Below are 19,216 nucleotides of genomic sequence, written 5' to 3' on the forward strand. Positions count from 1 at the left end.
CCCCACATTTCCCGGGTCAATGCCGCTATCATCCTGTGAGCATTAGACACTTGGAAGAGAGGTGAATGCAGGTCAGAAACACTTTGTCTTGTCATCACATGCATCCATATCTCAGACAGCGTTGAAAAGCACTCCTGTCAGTAGATATTTTTTCTGGTGTGCCACTTGTTAGTAGCAGCTGTACACAGACAATATAGAAAGAACATAAATACCCTCAGAGCTTCCGGTGTATAAAAATAAAATTAAAAGTTTAAACTTAAGAGGAAATGTCACAAGTCTATGAACTTTGCTGCACAAAGATATAATCAAGAGATCTAGAGTCCCAACACAATGAGAGCACACAGTCTCTGGGCTGTGACTGGGTTTCAGCTGTAATGAAGGTACAGGGCTCGAGGAATCTGAGCCTCCTGTGAATTCAAGCCGCAAATGCTCTCGGCCACCCCATATAGAAACACATGTCAACAACAAGGGACTGTCTAAAATCGGAGCCATCATTTCAACTTAGCATGGGGTGAGAGTAAAGCCGGAAAACAATAAACATTCATAATATGGTTTCATAGTGACTGAGCACCACATGAAAGCTGTGAGTGAGAGCGAGAAAGAGGACAAAAAGCGGGTCACTCTCTAAACTGTGTGAACACAAAAACAGTTTTTGAAAAGGCGATTGGAAACATTTCAAGAGACTGTGCTGCTCTCACACAAAGCTTCTGCAATTCTGAGCAACACACTGGGGCACAGTGGCACACAGGCGGATGATAGATTTGTATTCATTATCATGGCAACAGAGTGGTGGTGAAGAGAGAGAGAAATTGAGCCTGCGATCTGGGCAGGCCTGCAGGTCTGCGCTGATGATGAACAGTCACTCGGTCATCCCCAGTCTGCACACGCACCAGAGACCTGCATCACAACACGGTGCGGGCATCCGTCGCAGGCATGCAGTCATAACTCATCCCACGGGCGGCTTGCAGGGGTCATCGTAACACAAAGCGCCGCACAAAAGAAACGTTTTGTGATGGCTGGAAGATGTGCATTAGAAACTAATTCCTTCAGAAGGGCTGCTCTCTCTTCACTCCTGAGGGAAAACCCATTTGTCTTGCAGTCGAAAGATAAGAACTGCTCACTGCTTTAAAATACAAGTGTATGGGCAGAGCAGGCAGAAATATAGCAGGTATTTAATCAGAGAGATAAGATAGGGGCCTTCAGACCAATAAACAAGGGGCTTTATGAAAATTGTGAATTAATCAATAAAAACCTCTCAATTGGTCTGAAGCAGATCTAATAGTTGTGCAAATAAAGTGGCGCTTCATTAAGTGAACAAAATATAAAATATATGGTCTATATATAACTTAACATCAATCTGGGGTATTGTCAAATGCTACTTTCTAAATGATCTAGTTTTCAACTTTAAAAGGTGTGCTGCGAAACAATTCAAACAAAACACAACCCAATAAAATCAGAAAATGTAACAATTTTACCATTTATTAGGATTTTGAAAAATGCTGAAGGCCCAGTCCTAAACCTAATCGTCAGTGAGACATAAGCAGATTGTACAAAAAATACAAATGAGATTATAATTTTGTATGAATTCAGCACAAACTCACCACAATGTAAAATAGTTATGAATTTTCATGAGAGAGTGTTGAAAGTATAGTCTACACAGGTAGGATAATTAAATAACCCATTATTTAAGCAATGTATATCTTCCAGTATAACATATATGTAAATGATTAGTTATTATAATAATTTAGTCAGGGTAGAGACTAATCACAATGTAGTTTTACAGCGGTGAAAACACAACTGTGAGGGACTTAACCTCAATTCGTTCAGCGGTTTGTGCTGGGTGTACTTTGGAAATGTTAGAAATATCATACCACAAAAATGTCAAGTCAAAATTAAAAGATCATTTGTTAAATAAATACTCGAGCATTTAATATAAATACCTACATTTATACTTTCTGTAATCAAAGGGAGTTGCCTTTTAAAAATCATACTTCAACCACTAGAATATCAGAAGCTCAAGCAATGATTTGTCTCGTTATAGGTTACATTACCTCAGTCCTTTATCTCGGTTTCAGAAGCGCTTCGTATGATTAACCAGTCTTGAAGAGCTCCAGCAGGTGTTTACCTACAGACAATTAGTCTCAAACCGAATGTCTTCACAAATGCTTCTGTCAGGAGCGTCACTGTTTGTGCGTCACCTTTCCCTATCATTACAGGGGAAATGAAAGCCTCTGTGGCATGTTTAGAGGGGGAGAGGGGTCCTGAATGCTGAAAAGCAAGTATTTATCTCCTTGAGAGAAAATTACATGTTTGCCACTTCTCTCTTGTTGGAAAAAAGCCTGAGTATTTAGGGTTTAGATCTCAATACATGTTATTTCCAGTCTCCATCGTACTTTATAAGGTGCAGTGTGATCATGATAATAATGTGTTAGATTTTCTAATGTAGATACTCAAAGGGGTAAAAAAAATAGAGTAAAATAAAAGACTCTGGGCTTGTACAAAGTACTGATTTTATGATAATATTAATACCCCCCCCCCCCCCACCTCCAAACAAGGGTCTGAATCTCTCATAAAGTGCATATTGCACCGTGCCATTCCAGCTCATTATAATAAATGTTTCTAAGCATTGCAATCTTATTATGTATTTATGTCCTCGGGCAGGATTCAATAAAAAGAGAGAGGGCGAGACTTCATACACTAAACAGATGTAAACCCGCTATCTCAGCCACCCACATCTAAATCTTACGGGGCTGTGGTTTGATAGATTCACAGTAAGCTCTCTTGTTAGTCTTCACTGTGTTATTGCTTTGATAATCGTGCATGTTGAGCTTAAGACCAAAACTGAGAAACATCTCTGCAATTATATACTATGTAAGCCGGGATAATGTACAATGAGTAGGTCAGTTTTGCTAAATAAACGCCAACAATGTGATCAAGACAAAAAAAGTTGTTTGCTACAATGCAATGAATAAATAAATAAATACAAATCTTCTGAGGTCATTTTCACTAAAGTTGATAACTAGGATGCAAGATGCCAGTTGGATTTCTATTAAAACAAGTGAGTCTGCAGTGTGGTACTAGAAACAAGAAAGTATTGTGAGCTCGATCAGGAATCTTGTGTTAGTGACAAGCTTGCTTGGTTTGAAATAACTTGTGATCTGGGCTTTATAGATCACTACACTATTGTCAATAGACAATTAACCTTTTTATCTAATTTCACACTAATGTGCAACACCTTGCATCTATGATTTTTCCCGATATTGTGCACTGTGATATAGTTACAGCATCATCATGAGGTGGACATACTGAATATTTGATATATTTGCAAATTCTTGTGACTCAATTGAAAACTCAATTGAATCAATTAGTAACTAATAATACCTGATGAAAAACAATGTTGAACATTTACCCCGAGAAAGCCTCTAAAACTTGCTTACCGCTCACAGTAACACAGATCTCTAATCAGACAGGAAATATAATTGCTCCTGTGGTGCTGTTATAAATTTGGCTTTGTTTTTTTCTTACCCAGTCTGAAAAGAAAAATAATAAGCCAGTGAAAATGATATTCATCTTACTGACAATGAATAAGCCTTACCCAGCATTAAACAACACATCCACCGGGCACAAGCCAATCTGATTGTGAGCTTAGTCAACCCTGACAACACCCCGCCGCCGACCACAGTCTGTCTGTGCTGGTTACGCTGTCCCGAAGACTCAGAAATGTCCCAAACATTCAGAGCTGGTGACACCCCTCATTCACATCATAGCTCAATATGATCTATTACATGAACACAATGCCATTCATGATGGAAAGCACTCAATACCACTTCATAAATCCGATGTCTCTCAGTCAGGTTTGATTTATAGTTGGCTATAGATTAAACATTTCCAAAGACTGGAAGTGAATTAGCTATTGATCCCTGGCACTGGGCTGGGTCACATATAGCGCAGGCTGTGATTGTGAAGTGTGACGTTTTAGCTGGTTAAAGAAATGTATCCTATTAAGGTCAATAAGGGAATGATGTAAATGAGTTTCCTCAGATTTCGACCGAAGTGTGCTCTGGCTTTCATTATATGATGAATTTTTATGTCCTTCGTATTTGGACACCTCACTAGAGGAGAATTTAAACTGGCTGCTGTCCAAACTAAACAGACTGGAGACACGGCACTACTACCTGCCAGCCAAGGTACCACCTGTTTGTCACGGCCAGCACACATACTCCCACCCCTTTCATCCTCTCGTTCCCTCTCTTTTCCTCTCGTTCCCTCCCCGAGCTTTTGGCGTGTGTTCTGGATGGGCATCTCGGAGCATCTGTGCCTGCCTGAGGCACTGGACTGTGCTAGATGTGGGTCAGAGCTGTAAATCCTGTGTGGTCTTGTACCAAACAGCCATTGGGACTTCAGGAGACGCAGCAAAGCTAGATGCCACGCGTTGCTGATGGAGCGCAGGAGCAGCATGCAAAATAATGTCAATAATGAAGGTCATAAGTCAACTTAATGGTTTGTCTCGTGCTTGGCCCTCCCTTTCATAAATGAAATCCACAGCGGATGCATCCAAGTGAGGAAGTCCCAGTTCATTGCCGCCACCTCCTGGTCATTATTAGATATCATAATACACACACACGTGTCTCAGTCGCACTTTACTAAAACACAAGATCAAGAGGCTTCCTCATTCGCCAAAACTAGTAATCCAGAAGCACTGGATCTCTATTTGAGCTTTTACTGGGTGCACTTGGCATAATAAAAAGTGAGGGCTGTGGGAGAAGCGAGCGTGGAGAGGCTGCAGTTGAAACAGGATCTCACGCTGAGGAGCTTTGAGGGCCGAGGGCTGTTAAATGAGGAGGGAGATAATGAGAGAGAGAGAGAGGCAGCAGCATGGTAATCAGCAGGCCTCAGTTTCCTCACTGATGCTCCAGATTAGTCCAGCCTCACAGGCTCCCTTAGGCTTGTTTCATCTCTTTCTTGCCTCAGAGAACACTTTGGATGAAAGGCAGAACTTCTCCATCCAGTCTGCTGATGAACCTCATGCTGAGGCCACTGCGCAGGACGCTGCTGATAATCAAGAGGGTTTTTTCTCTCTTCTCAATTCATTACCTTTTCCATTGCTCTCTGGTCCATTAGCCACACTTTATGCTCTAAAATAATTGTTTATGTAGCATGTTCCCTGTGTTTTATGTCTTCAAATACACAGCATTCATTTTAACTTCTACACTTCCCACAGTCTAAAAGAAGATGAAAACTAGGTTTTATTAGTGCTTGTGACCTTGATCCACCAGAAGTTGGCAGGCATCTTCAACCAGAATGCTGGCAATTAACAATAAAGATATGATATTATACCCTTTAAAGTTTTGAGGTTGGTAAAAAAGTAATGCTTTTGAAAGAAGTTCCTTGTGCTGGCCAAGGTTGCATATATCTGATCAGAAAACTATGTTAAAAACGGAAATATTGAGTAATGTTGTTTTAAGCATCATTACTCCAGTATTAGTGTAACATGATCCTTCAGAAATCATTATACTATGGTGATTTGTGGAGTCCTTATTATCATCCATGTTGAAAATTGTACTGGTAGTTTTTGGAAACCGTGATATATTTTCAGGATTCTCTGATGAATAGAAAGTTCAAAGAACAACATTTACTTGAAATATACATCTTTTGTATCATTATTAATGTTTTTATTGTGACTTTTTAAAATCAATTTAATGTGGCCTATTAGTATTAGTGAAGTATTAATTTCTTCCAAAAAAAAAACAAAAAACAAGATTGACTTCAAACTTATATATATATTTATATTTATTTTTTATAAGATGTGACATTATAATTGAAGTTTGTAGACGGAAAATAAAAAAAAAATCTAGTTTTTTTTCTTCCTCCAGCCTGTTTTCAACGTCACTATATCTAGGAAATTGAACATTTAGATCCCCCTTGTGGCCTTTTGTGTAATAACTATTACTATCCTGGAAAAAGATGAAACACGCATTCTCAAGTGCAGAAATCTACTGGTTGTTGATAATCACTTTAAATTTGGTTCTAAACAATGTGTCTAATCTGGAGGCATTATGAAGCAGTAAACTGACCTGAGAGGTGGATATGAGGCATGCAAAAAAAGCAACAGCAAACAGCATTAAACACAACTCTCAGGATCCATGAACTGTAACATATTAACAATATTTAAGAAATATAAATTATGTAAATGGATTACTTGTACCAGGAAATCAGTACCATATCATCCCTTGACAATATTAGTAAACATAAACTGAACTTTTGTTTGCTAAAAAGGGACTGAACTGGAAGCAAATTAATGTTATAACTATTATATAAGATACATAAATTGAATGATTACGACTCATTTCTGAAGACTGATTTGCTCTGTGCTCTTGTCTCTGCTCACAGGGGGTGATCTTCAGTGCCAGAGGAGGTTGCCCTGGATACAGACTAAATAATCTCTGCATGCTTCCCTGCAAAGCACCATGGGACACTTCATGTTCCTTGTCCCTCTGTCTATTAATGTGACCTGAAGTGTGGAGAGCTCTGTCTGGTGTGCCGTAGATGGCTGTGATGGTGCAACCATGACAAATCAGAAAATACAGAGCAGGAGAATAAAGTCTTTTAGGTGGTTTTATGTGGGAGTCGGGAGAAATCATGTTTCACAGCCAGAAAACCTCTGTGTGGCTGTGCCAAGAATGACCGTCTGGGATTGTCTACCTTTGTACTTTCTCCTTTCAACACCAATCAAATAAACGTTTGTAAACTAGACCTTAGTATGGCTGAGAAATACACAGCACAAAAACACCCCCTTCTTTTGTTTCGTATCACAGCACTGCTGCTGGTGACGGGTTCAAGATTTGAAGTTTAGTCCTCTGAAGTTTAGTGTTTTTTTTAAACCATGAGTAGGCTGTTTTTGAAGTTGTCTATTGTAGTCTAGTGGCCTAAACTACTGTAAATGAACAGAGCTGGAATACAAGAAGAGCTGTTGACTCCTTGCCATTCACACTGACTGCACTGTTAATTATGACAGAAATTTAAGGGGCTCAGGTAAAGACCCAATTCTCTATGTTGCACATAATAAATAATTAAATGAATACAGTAGCCTATAATTGAATACTATACTATAACATGCATAAATGTTTATCTGTAATTATTTTTACCATTTAATAAGAAAGAACTGTATGTTAAAACTAATTCTGTAACATCAATAATTGAATTTGTTATATCAGTCCGTTTTTTGTTTGAGGTTGATCTTAAATTCAGTGCTACCCATGAGACATATCTATCATCATCATAAAATCCTTCAGTGGGTTCCCTCTAATCTTGCACTATCCTGCAGGTGTTGACTCAGTAGTTTCCACACAGAGGGTGTACGTCACCTGCACCCAAAGCACACCCTATTCACCAAAGTGTTGCGCTTTTCAATTATTGGGAACCAATTGCCTTATAAAAGACAATAAACAAGCAACTAGGCCTAATTGTTCTGTGTATGATTGGTTGCAGTGTTATTTATTATTTTAGTGACCTTTTGAACTTGAAATAACTGGATGATGCACTCAGTTCCCTTACAAAATGTGAAATAACCAGTTTTTTTTTTGTTTTTTTGTTTTTTGTGAAACCAAGGGAAAGATGTAACGTTTTATTGCATATATTAGATACAGATATACTATTTTAGCGTTGTAACTGTGTCTACGCATTACAAGGTTTTAGAAAATCACAGGTAATAAAGATTGAAAGTGAATCATTTCCGCGCGCTCCCGAGGCCGGTTTCACCGGAGGAGGTTACTATAGCAACACGCTGCTGAAGTGACTTTCCTTGAGAAAAGCCTATCATTCGGTAAAACCAGATAGCCTGTTGTAATTATCTAGTTTTAAATATAACAAACATCTAAACTAACCGTTCGCTAAATGTGCGAGGGGTACAAGACGAACCCGTACAGAGTGAGCACACCGCTCGTGAATATTCAATCCGTGACACGATGTCGCTCCTCGGGGCGCTTTAATAGAGTTGGGACACCCAGCCCTTCCCTGAAGATCTGTGCATAAAATGAGCAAAACACGCTACTCGTAAGCCTAGTACGAGCGACAGCTGCGCGTGTGGATGCGGAGATCTCCGTCGCGCTGCGATGCGGTAACCGGTGCGGCGGCGCGTGCCCTGTGTGTGATCCGAGCCGAGAACAGGACAGTGAGCTGATGGAGCTGGGGTTGAGAGAACCGGTGGAACAGACGCGGGGATTATCCTTCTAGCCGGAGGGGCAGAGGTTTAATACTTCCCGGATTAAGTCTGTCGTGATCGGCACGCGCTTCAGTGCAGCAGCGCCGGTGACTGCGGCGGGACTCCGACAGGTGAACGAGGATATAGATCTAGACCTAGCCGCTTTTTATTTAACCCAATCCATAAATCCTCAAAGTGGTCTTTGCTGATGAAGTAGCTAGTTTACCTGTATTTTGGGAGGCAGGATGCAGTCCTTCTACCTCTGACTGACTCTCGAGGACAGATCTGCCCCGTGTTCACCGAGGACTGTTTCATATGGGCGAAGCGAGGAGGCGCTCCCCTTCGTGTAGGACACGGGCTCGCTGTCAAGATAACGGGGGGTCCGATCCAGAGCGGGAGAAGCGATGGGCCGAGCTGTTCGATCAGCTGGATCTAAATAAAGACGGGAGGATCGATGTGACCGAGCTGCGCACCGGACTGACCGCCTGGGGGGTCGTGCGCACCGAGGTGGACGAGGTGGGTCGCTTACTTTGGGAAGTTTATAGCTGTTCACCATAAACATGTTCAACCTTTGAGATGAGCTGTGAGGTGCGGTGAATTGTAACCATATGAAACCCCAACATATTAGGTCCAATTTGTGGCAAGACCACCCCTATACGAAAATTAACCATGGTTTTACTAGCCTACAAATAAAAACAGAAAAAAACATGGTTATTATTGGTAACCACATGGTCTTGTTGCAACACTAACCATAGTTTAACCATGGTATTCATAGTAAAATGATTGAATGATTTTTAAAAATAAATGAGCCAAAAAACATGATTACTAAACTTTTACTATATTAAAACTGTTGTTAATTTTTCACACCATGAACTTGTAAACCGTGTGGTTTTTGTCATGCTTACTCTTAATAAGTTGAAACTCACCCAGTAGAATACTGTTGTGTCTGTGACCAAGGACAAATGATCCTGTGTAATTTATTTAAGAGTTAGACCTCGAGTTAGACCTCTCTTTCCACTCTGCAATATTGACAAAGCTCCGGACTAAAGAGGCCAATTTCAATGCTTGGGACCAGGGCCGTGCACAGACCTTTTGAGGGGCATGTGCTGAAACTGAAAAAGGGCACCCCCCCCCCCCCCCCTTTTTTTTATATCAAGATTATTTAGTAAGCCTGCATAAAAGTAAGAAATGGTCACATCTTCATGACAAATTCAATAACACAAAATAATAGTCTCAAAAGCTTTAGATTTATTCACGATTAATAACAACCATAATAATAATATTAGATAATTAGATAATATAGATAAACAGGGTTTTAAGGGCTTCTTTAAACCTAATTACAACAGCAACCTTCTGCATGTATCTGGCAAAAATTTGATACTGTGGTGGACCAGGGATGTTGGTCTCTTGAAGGTCTCTTATTCACTAAACTTTCCCTAAAATAAGCCAGCAATGAAAAAATAAATAAAAATAGTGTGAAAAGTACAGTTGCAGTGAAAAGCATTTCTGAAGGATCATGTGACACTGAAGAGTACTAACTGCAGTAATGATGCTGAAAATTCAGCTTTGATCACAAAAATAAATTACATTTTAAAATATTCAAATAGAAAACAGTTATTTAAAATTGTAAAAATATTACACAATATTACTGATTTTGCTGTATTATGGATCAAATAAATGAACCCTTGGAATGAATCATGAAATTACATTCTGTATGATAAAATATAAAGATTTCAGTGATCTTCTGTAATTTTTTTTTTAGTTACTACTACATTACTGTAGTAAAACCATGTTTTACAACATTTTATACAAAGAGTATACAGAGAGTATACCATAACATGATTAGCCTAAATGTTAATAAATTAAGTGTATCATCAATCATAAATCAAAGAAGAAATTTCTTAGAAATATGTTATCTAGGTGACGAGGATCACTCGTCGCTGTGTAAGTTCCATTACGAAACAGCGGGGGCGCACCTGTTATGATTTTCCGATGGTAAAAACAAATTATATGTTGTTGTATTACTTATCAATATATCGTTTTTGACCAGCGAATGTGTGCAAATGTGATTTTTTTTTTCTTTTTTTTTTTTTTTTTTTTCATCTAGGTTACAAACTATTTTTTTTAGCTATATAGACGGAGCGCTCAGTTTTTCCTGTGGTAAAATGCATTTGGCCAAATTAGCATTTTATAAAAGATGAAATGCAACTGTATGCACAGGCTGTGTTGGCTATGTATTGGCTATGACTAGATGGCAAATGCTAGCCCTCTCTCAGGCGACGTCCCACATGTCTCAGTCAGTGAGTCAGTCAGACATCAAATAAATAAAATATGAGCCTTTATAGACAGTGTTTAGTAGTACTTATTCAAACAACAAGATATTTATTTACCCTTCGCAAAACTGTTCAGCTCAGCTGTTGTCTACTGTGTGGCTGCAGTGGAACTTCAGTTGATTCAATGAATATAGAGGGGGCGGAGTTATCAGCTTACTGACCGCTTGAGGATCGAATTAGATTTACACAAGCTCGTTTTAAGAACTTTCATTTGGTAAAACAGACAGACAGACGTAAAGGGTGACCAATAGCATTGATTAAAAAAAAAAAAAAAAAAAAAAAAAAAAAACACCAAAAAAAGGGCACTTCGGAGTGTAAGGGCAAAAAGGGCATGTGCTCTGCACAGCTTGAGCCCTACCTGTGCACGTGCCTGCTTGGGACCCAGTGGTTTGAACTGAAAACTGGACATAACTTCTGACATCACAAAATATATCATTGTATCAGTTTATTTAATTAATTAATCACACTACTTCAATATATCAAAAAACTAACAAAACAAAAAGAAAACGTAAAAAAAAAAAGCAAGCTGCTTTGTCATTATTATTCTAAGGGGCCTCACTTCAGAAATTGTGTTGGACTCCGGGGTCTTTGAGTCTTTGAGTTTGAGATCCACTGGTTTAGCCAATGAGTTAATCATATGAACTCCATCCTTGATCCTTCACTATACATGTGTAATTATTTTACATCTGCTTTTATAACTTACTTTGTGAGCATGTTAAAGTTAAAATAAGCAGATTCTTTAGTTAATTTGATAAAATAATGCGATCACACTTTATTTTAATGTCCAATTCTTGCTATTAACAAACCATTAACTACGACTTTTTCCTCAGTAAACTCCTAATTTGCAACTTATTAATAGTTAGTAAGATAGTTGGGTCAGATCAGGGATGTAGAATCTGGTCTTGCAGTATATGTGTTTTATAATATACAGTCAATATGTTAATAATTGGCACACTAATAAACAACTAGTTAATAGTGAGAATTGGTCAAGTGTCACCAGTAATGTTTATATACATGTTTAAGTTCAAGTGTTATGCTTAAGCTGCCCAGATGCAGAGAGTTGCAGTTGTAAAACTTGTAGCTCTACTGGACTGCATTGAACATTGCACAAAATAAAACAAGCACACTGTCTGTTGTGTTTTTAGCGATTATTAGCATATATAACAACAATTATTTGTGGTTGTAAATTTGATCCACATAGTAAATCTGATTACTGAAACTGTTTTGGTGATGTCACAGGTGCTGCAATCATAAACTGCAGAAATAAATCTGCATCACTGGTTTAAACTGCTTGAGTGGAGGACTGTAAGTGCTACTGAGGGACTGCATGTGTTCTTGATCTGCAGTTTGTTGTGTAGTCTGTATAGTTGTACTGGTTCCACCAAACCATCTGTACAAATCTGCAGTAAGGCCTCATACAGTATGATGATTGAGACCTTATCTAATTCTTTGCATTATTCTATAAGTCAATTTAACTGACATTTTTGTTTGACTTCAAGCATGTTATCCCACGAAAAAATGTAAACATTCTCCTTCCTGCTGAAGTGACAGTGTATATGTGGTGTTGTGATGATTACTTCAGCAGGTAGCTTAAGGTGAAATCATGAACGTGCCGTTATGAACATAACTTGGAGACTCCAAGTTTCCTTGGGGAGAGCAACACTGTGTGCCAGTGGTATGTCTGTGCTGTTGGGTTGTGTGACTGCTAGTCATGTGATGTGATGCAACAGGAGAGATTAGCTCTAGTTCACAATGTGTTTGCGACTGGATTCACCAGACTGCTGGCAGGGCTTTGCACACAAACAGAAACCTTGCTTCTGTAAGCTTCGAGCAATGCCTTCTCTCTCTCTCTCCTTTCTGTTTCATGTTAGTTTCTCTTTGTTCTTCATTCTACATGGCTACAGTTAAATAAAGTGCACGTATAACTCTTCCAAGCCTCACATTCATGCCCTTAAACGTGCACTTTTCACTTCCTCCTGCCCTTAGATTGTACGTGTGAGTGACACCAATCATGACGGCCAGCTGGACTTTGAGGAGTTCACACAGTATCTGCGCACGCACGAGAAAGAGCTCAGACTCATGTTCCGCAGCCTGGACCGCAACAACGACGGTCTGGAGGATCTTCTCACTAATTAGAATCTCACCACTGTAACTGCAACCTCACAATAGTTCCTGGGAAAATACATATTTCCACTTGATTTTTAAAGTGTTTGTGAGAATTATCAGAACATCTGTAGTCTTTTAGTATACAGTATATGTTATACTATCATTCAGTTTGGGGTCAGGCAGTTTTCTTTTTTAGAGAAATTCTTATTTTTACAGAGAAAGGATGCATTGAAGTGATCAAGAAAAATGTAGAGACATTTATAATTTTATAAAATTACAGAATACTTCTGTTTGAAAATAAACGCTGTTGTTTTGAACTTTTTTATTAATCATTGAAACACCAAAAACTGTCAAATGTTTCCCACAAAATTATTAAGCAGGACAACTGTTTTTAACATTGATAGTTATAAGAAATGTCTCTTTATCAGCCAGTCAGCATATTAGAAAGATTTCTGAAGGATAATGTGACATGAATGAGGACTGGAGTAATGATGCTGAAATTCAGCTTTGCATAACAGGAATAATTTACATTCAAATTATATTAAAGTAGAAAACAGTTGTTTTAAATAGTAATAATATTTTGCAATTTTTACATTCGGTAAATGCAACCATGGTAAGCATAAGAGACAACTGTCAAAAACTTTCAAAAACTTAGTGACCCTAAACTTTTGAAACATTGTGTGTCCTTTGCTGCCCATGTAAGGAATAAGCATTGGAGTATTTTCTGATTTTATAGGTCACATAGATGTTGGAGAAATTCAGCTCTCCTTGCGCAGCCTTGGAGTGAATGTATCCACAGAGCAAGCCTCCAGAATCCTGCAGAGGTTCGAGCACTTCAGCTTCAGTTTTTTCAGTGCTTGTCATGTACACACTTACCTCCCACTCTGGCTGTGCTTTCAAAGGAGTTTGAGATGTTGCTGTGAAGCACCCACATGTTGAGTCACACATATAGTTTCAATGGGCATAGAAAACGCTTCTTTTAACTATTTTATATTCCCTTTGTGTGTCAGCATAGACAGAGATGGCACGATGACCATTGACTGGAACGAGTGGCGGGACCACTTCCTGTTTAACCCCTTGCACAACATGGAGGACATCGCGCACTACTGGAAACACTCTCTGGTCTACTTCCAGCTCTTTTCAGAAATTAGATTGTAGGCCTGGTATTCACACAAATTTAGGAATGTAAACTTTAACTGTCCTTTGGGTCTAAAACGTATGCGTTTCAGATGTTGGACATCGGGGAGCAGCTGACGGTGCCGGATGAGTTCTCAGAGAAAGAGCGGCGTTCAGGTGTGGTGTGGAGACAGCTCGTGGCCGGGGCGATGGCAGGAGCCGTATCACGAACGGGAACTGCTCCTCTCGACCGTCTTAAAGTTATCCTTCAGGTTCGGTCAGCTCTTAAAAGTATTTGATTGACGCTTTATTGTTGTATCAAATACACTCAACAGAATAAAGCATAAATCTTACATTTGCAGTTATGTTTCGAAAAGTACAATACAAATAGATTTTCGACAGGTCCATGGCTCCAGTGGTATGGGTTTGTTTGGTGGCTTGCGGGGAATGGTGCGGGAAGGAGGACTGAGGTCTCTTTGGAGAGGCAACGGCATCAATGTCCTCAAGATTGCACCGGAGTCAGCTATCAAATTCATGGCTTATGAGCAGGTAAACGAACCAGAATCCAGTAGCAACTCTGTTTTAAACTAGGCCTGAGTGGCAGACTGTCTAATACAAGTTAACTATACTAAATGTCTTGTGTAGATCAAATGGCTGATCAGAGGCAGTAAGGACGGTGGCTCTCTCAGAGTTCAGGAACGCTTCATTGCCGGATCACTGGCAGGAGCTACAGCTCAGACTATCATCTACCCCATGGAGGTGAGAGAGTGAGAGACTTTTCAGCTCTGTATAATCTAACCACAGACGTTATTGCATTCATACTGTAAATCCAAAACTGGCTTTCTAAAAGCCCATTAGAAATTCCTGAGGGAATCCTTAGCGAATTAGTCTTCTGGGTTGGCCTGCAAATTGACGTCATTACTAAATAGCTCTATAAAGATAAGACCTGAAGAATTCAGTTGCCTAACTTTTGTACTTATCGTCCTTTTTATCATAAGCACTTCTACGGATATTGCATAAAGTAAGTGGATATAAACAGAAGTCTGTGCTAGTGTTAGAAAATGGACATGGAAAATTTCAGAATAAGCTGTCAAGCTGATGTCTTTAAATTATCATTTTAATTACAATTATTGATTGACATTAGTGCAGTAAACTAGATATTTATAATGTAACAAAGGTTTGAATTTTAAATAAATACTGTTCTTTTGCCATTTCTGTTCATCAAAGTATAAAATAAAAATACATTAATAAATCATGGTGTTGACAAAAATATTAAACAACCCAACTTTTTTTTTTACATTGATAATAAGAAATACTTCTGAAGGATCACGTGACACTGAAAACTGGAGTAATGACTGCTGAGAATTCAGCTTTGTATCACAGGAATAAATTACATTTTTAAAACATAGTAAATAGTAATATTATTTCACAATATGTATATTTTTTTAATGTATTTTTGATCTAATAAATGCAGCCTTGGTGAGCACAAGAGACTTCATTAGAACATTAAATATAAATAAATAAAAAATATACTATAATAGATATGTCCAAGTGCATTATGTTAATTATTATGGAAAATATTTTAGCTTGTTTTTTTTGCAATTTTATGGGTAAAAAATAGGTCAAGTAAGACACTCGCAATGGCAAGGTAATAAATAATAATGATAACAATAATAATAATAAAAGTATAACTACAATACTTAAATATAATATGCATAATGCAGTAATATTGATGTCTAGAAAGATGAATTTTATTATCAAATGAAATCCTGTATTGGACCTGGAACATCTTGCTCATATAATGCCTGGCTTTAAAAGTATCTGTTATCTCAAGTAATACTCGTAGCTGCTAACGTAAAGTACATACAGCAGAGTCTTTCTATTCTAGGTTTAAATGCAGAAAGCTTTTTTTCTGGCTTCTACTGCTGTGTTTAATGAGGCAGATCTGCATCACATTTTGGAAACCAAGTCCTCTGTTTATTTATGCTGGAAGGAGCTGCTGCAGCTTAAAGTTACCAGTGACCTCCAAACGTATATTGCTCTTCTACTCTTAATCTTTATATTGTTACTTTATTCCTCTTTGCTTCTCAGGTGTTGAAGACGCGTCTGACGCTGCGGAAGACAGGACAATATTCTGGCTTGGCAGACTGTGCCAAACAGATACTGCGTAAAGAAGGAGTGCGCACGTTCTACAAAGGCTATGTGCCCAACACACTTGGCATCATCCCGTATGCTGGCATTGATCTGGCTGTGTATGAGGTATTTTAACACCTTTAATGTTCGTGAATCCCTGCTGTTATCTCAGTTGTTATGGTCGGTATATGTTATGCATTTACGTTGTTCTATGGTCTCCTCCTACGACACACAGATCTTTTCAGGTGATGGTCGTGACAAATCTGTCAACCCCATTTTTTATTCTTTCCCATATGGCAAAAAACAAAACAATAATTTTATTTGGCAAAGGATACAATGAATTAATTAAAAGAACATAAATACAGTTATAATGTTACAAGACGAGACGAGAGAGGTATGTATCAACTCGTCTTAGGTAAGGGAAAAACATAGTTTAATATGAAAACACGGTGGAGTATCCCTTTAAGTATATTTCGGTAAAATATACAAAAAAAGGAAAACTTCATAATATACAATTATAATAATAGTTCACAATATTGTTTATTTATTATTTGTATTATTTTTTTAATAAAATTAATACAGCCTTGGTGAGCATAAGAGACTTCTTTTGAAAACAATGGTATATATTGAACACAACATGACTTCTGTCAAATTTAATATATATTTGTGTATATCTTCACTTCAAATGCCAGAATATAGTAAAAAAAAAAAAAAAAAACACATTCCAATTTTAAAATACATTTTAAGTAAATACAAAATGCATGTTAAAAGGAAAGATATCTTACAGATGTGTGTGTGTGTGTGTGTGTGTGTGTGTGTGTGTGTGTGTGTGTGTGTGTGTGTGTGTGCGTGTGCGTGTGTGTGTGTGTGACAATATAATCATTTTAGATTGATCATATTTTCTTAAAAATTACCAAAAATATAAGGAAATATAATTAACTAAAATGTACAGAATATACTGCAATATCTATATGTATATTCAAATATACTGTAAAATCTATATTAAAAATCTATTTTCTATCTAAAATCTTGCTCTTTTGTGTCTGTTTTTGTTTTTTTTGACAGACTCTTAAGAACGCCTGGCTCCAGCGGTACTGCATGGGCTCGGCTGATCCTGGCGTCCTGGTGCTTCTTGGATGTGGCACGGTGTCCAGCACATGTGGGCAGCTGGCTAGTTACCCGCTGGCTTTGATCCGCACACGCATGCAGGCTCAGGGTGAGCGAGGCCAAACAGATCCACACAATTCTTATCACGTATCATTCTGCTTATTTTGTGATTCTTTAAGAAGCACAAAATGTTTACAACAATGAAAACACGCACACAAGATGCAATTATAACCTCACTCCTCCTTCCTTTCTTCCTGAAAGCCTCAGCAGATGGCACTCCTCAGCTGTCAATGGTTGGCCAGTTCAAGCACATCGTGTCCCATGAAGGCGTTGCTGGACTTTACCGTGGCATTGCCCCCAATTTCCTCAAAGTCATTCCTGCTGTTAGCATCTCTTACGTGGTTTATGAGCATATGAAGAAAGCACTGGGAGTGGGATCTTAAACTAAGACAGAATCAGAGTGAAAAAGCAAGAAAGAACCTGTATTAAAAAGAGGACGATGAAACTTCTGAACCTCGTAAAAAGAGTCTTAGGGAGGCACAGAGGACCCCTAGAGAACAGAATAAAGAAGACATAGTCAATGAATGACCTAAAAACCTCTACATTGTACGCAATCACATTCCCATGGCAATTTATTCTTTAATAGGATGGAAAGATCGTTTTGGGCCGAGGTTGTGTTCTGGCAGCTTGGAGATCTCCGGTTTACTGCATTACATCTATTTACCTGCAGTTTCACATAAACAACTTCTTATCTGCAAAAGTGAAAACCTTCATTTTACAAGGAATGAAATGTTATTTCTGTGGTGATAAATGTGGGGTAATTGTGTCAAGAAAGATCTCTAAAGGCAGGGAGTGATGGTTACATGTTTGTATTTGTAGGAGGATTAACAAAGGTTTTTTTTTCTTGTCTTTTTTTAATGAAAACCAAAGTTTCCCTCCTAAAACTGACCAAAATGTTGAAGAAAGTGAGTTAATGTACAGATGGGAATGGGATATTTGGAATAGCCTCTTCTGACTGATGTTTCACAACATTTCAGAGTGATTTACAAAGCATGTTTCAGCAGGGATTTACACTGTTGTACAGCTCATATATTTTTGTAAAGGTCAGTGAGAGGTAAGCATGTTATTTGCTACAATTTATTGATCAAAGGATTTGCACTCTTCAAGTGATTGTTGAATTCATATCTTAAACTGACTTGTGATGCTATTTTATGACATCTCTGCTGCTTTGCTACTTAATTACAAATCTTAGGATATTTCAGTCTTTATTGTTAAAGTGTAGAGTGAAATACTGGATTAAGTGTTAAACTGAAGTAAATGGTAAAAATAACTGCCTTGAACAACTTGCAAATGGGTATTAGATCAAAAGTTTATTATATTGAATTCGGATACTTTGTGTTTATTAAGGAATGTGCTGTGGTGAATGCTAAAATGTGTCTGAAGGGATTTCTGAATCTATACAAATGGCTTTTGAGCCACAGGTAGTGCATGAGGTCAGTGACTGAAGTGCTTTCGCAATTTGCATGTTTTATGTGTTTCGTAAACTCTAATCCATATAAGAAATATGCAAAGCATGGTTATATTTAAAGCTGACAAGAATTGTGTTTGTAACATAAATCATGACTGATGTTACCTGCCTCTGTTAGAAACAAATTATACTTTTCTTTTCTTTTTTTCAAGTAATTGAACTGGTTAGTTGCATCTAATGCAGACTACGTTGGCACTAAATATAAAAATGCCTGCCTTTAATTTTGAATATGAAATATGATTTTAGGTATAAATACTGTTTGAATGTAGTTTTTTGAGATATGCATTTATCTTAGACAAATAATTACCTCTGAAGGTTGTATTTTGGAACAGCATTTACTTTTTTTTTCTTTCTTTTTGCTTGAATGCATTGCATTGAGAGTAGTGTGCCTTAACATGCTGTATTCACTTTATAAGATGTGCATGCTGTTTTTATTGAGGCAATGCTTGCTTTAAGTATAACAGAGAATAAATAAATTTAAGGTAATTAATGATAAAAACTGAATTCTTTGAATCTTTGGTTGCCAATTTATATGTTCCATTTATCTCACTGTTTTTCTCAAATCAGGCTTGTTTTTAACAAAGCATTAAACATTCTGAGCTTTAAAGTTAAAATGTAAGACTCACAAAATAAAATAAAATTTTACTCATATTTGACTGATTATCTGAATCAATATTTGTTTTCAGATGAGGT

The 19,216-nt window shown here is 37.8% G+C and overlaps 1 protein-coding gene and 1 long non-coding RNA gene across 3 annotated transcripts in view; both read left to right on the forward strand.

The window, feature by feature from the left end:
* The window catches only part of LOC113047249 (uncharacterized), a 12,498-nt gene extending 5,747 nt beyond the window's left edge, over positions 1–6,751 (forward strand). The window contains exon 2 of the long non-coding RNA XR_003276225.1: positions 6,391–6,751. This is a non-coding gene — a long non-coding RNA (uncharacterized LOC113047249). The remainder of the gene's footprint in view (positions 1–6,390) is intronic.
* Positions 6,752–8,515: 1,764 nt separating this feature from the next.
* Positions 8,516–17,455, forward strand: LOC113047248 (calcium-binding mitochondrial carrier protein SCaMC-3-like). Of its 2 annotated transcripts, XM_026208592.1 has the most exons (10): positions 8,516–8,716; positions 12,520–12,643; positions 13,376–13,463; positions 13,650–13,761; positions 13,869–14,027; positions 14,158–14,304; positions 14,401–14,514; positions 15,847–16,014; positions 16,954–17,104; positions 17,257–17,455. In XM_026208592.1, exons 1-10 carry the CDS (start codon positions 8,516–8,518, stop codon positions 17,436–17,438), a joined length of 1,446 nt encoding a protein of 481 aa, XP_026064377.1. In that variant the 3' UTR covers positions 17,439–17,455. The 2 variants fall into 2 exon arrangements, with proteins under 2 accessions (XP_026064377.1, XP_026064378.1); XM_026208593.1 differs by lacking the exons at positions 8,516–8,716; positions 12,520–12,643; positions 13,376–13,463 and having other exon boundaries at positions 13,747–13,793.
* Positions 17,456–19,216: the final 1,761 nt, after the last annotated feature.

The sequence above is a fragment of the Carassius auratus genome, chromosome 28 (assembly GCF_003368295.1).
Source record: "Carassius auratus strain Wakin chromosome 28, ASM336829v1, whole genome shotgun sequence".
In the NCBI taxonomy this organism is placed as follows: Eukaryota; Metazoa; Chordata; class Actinopteri; order Cypriniformes; family Cyprinidae; genus Carassius; species Carassius auratus.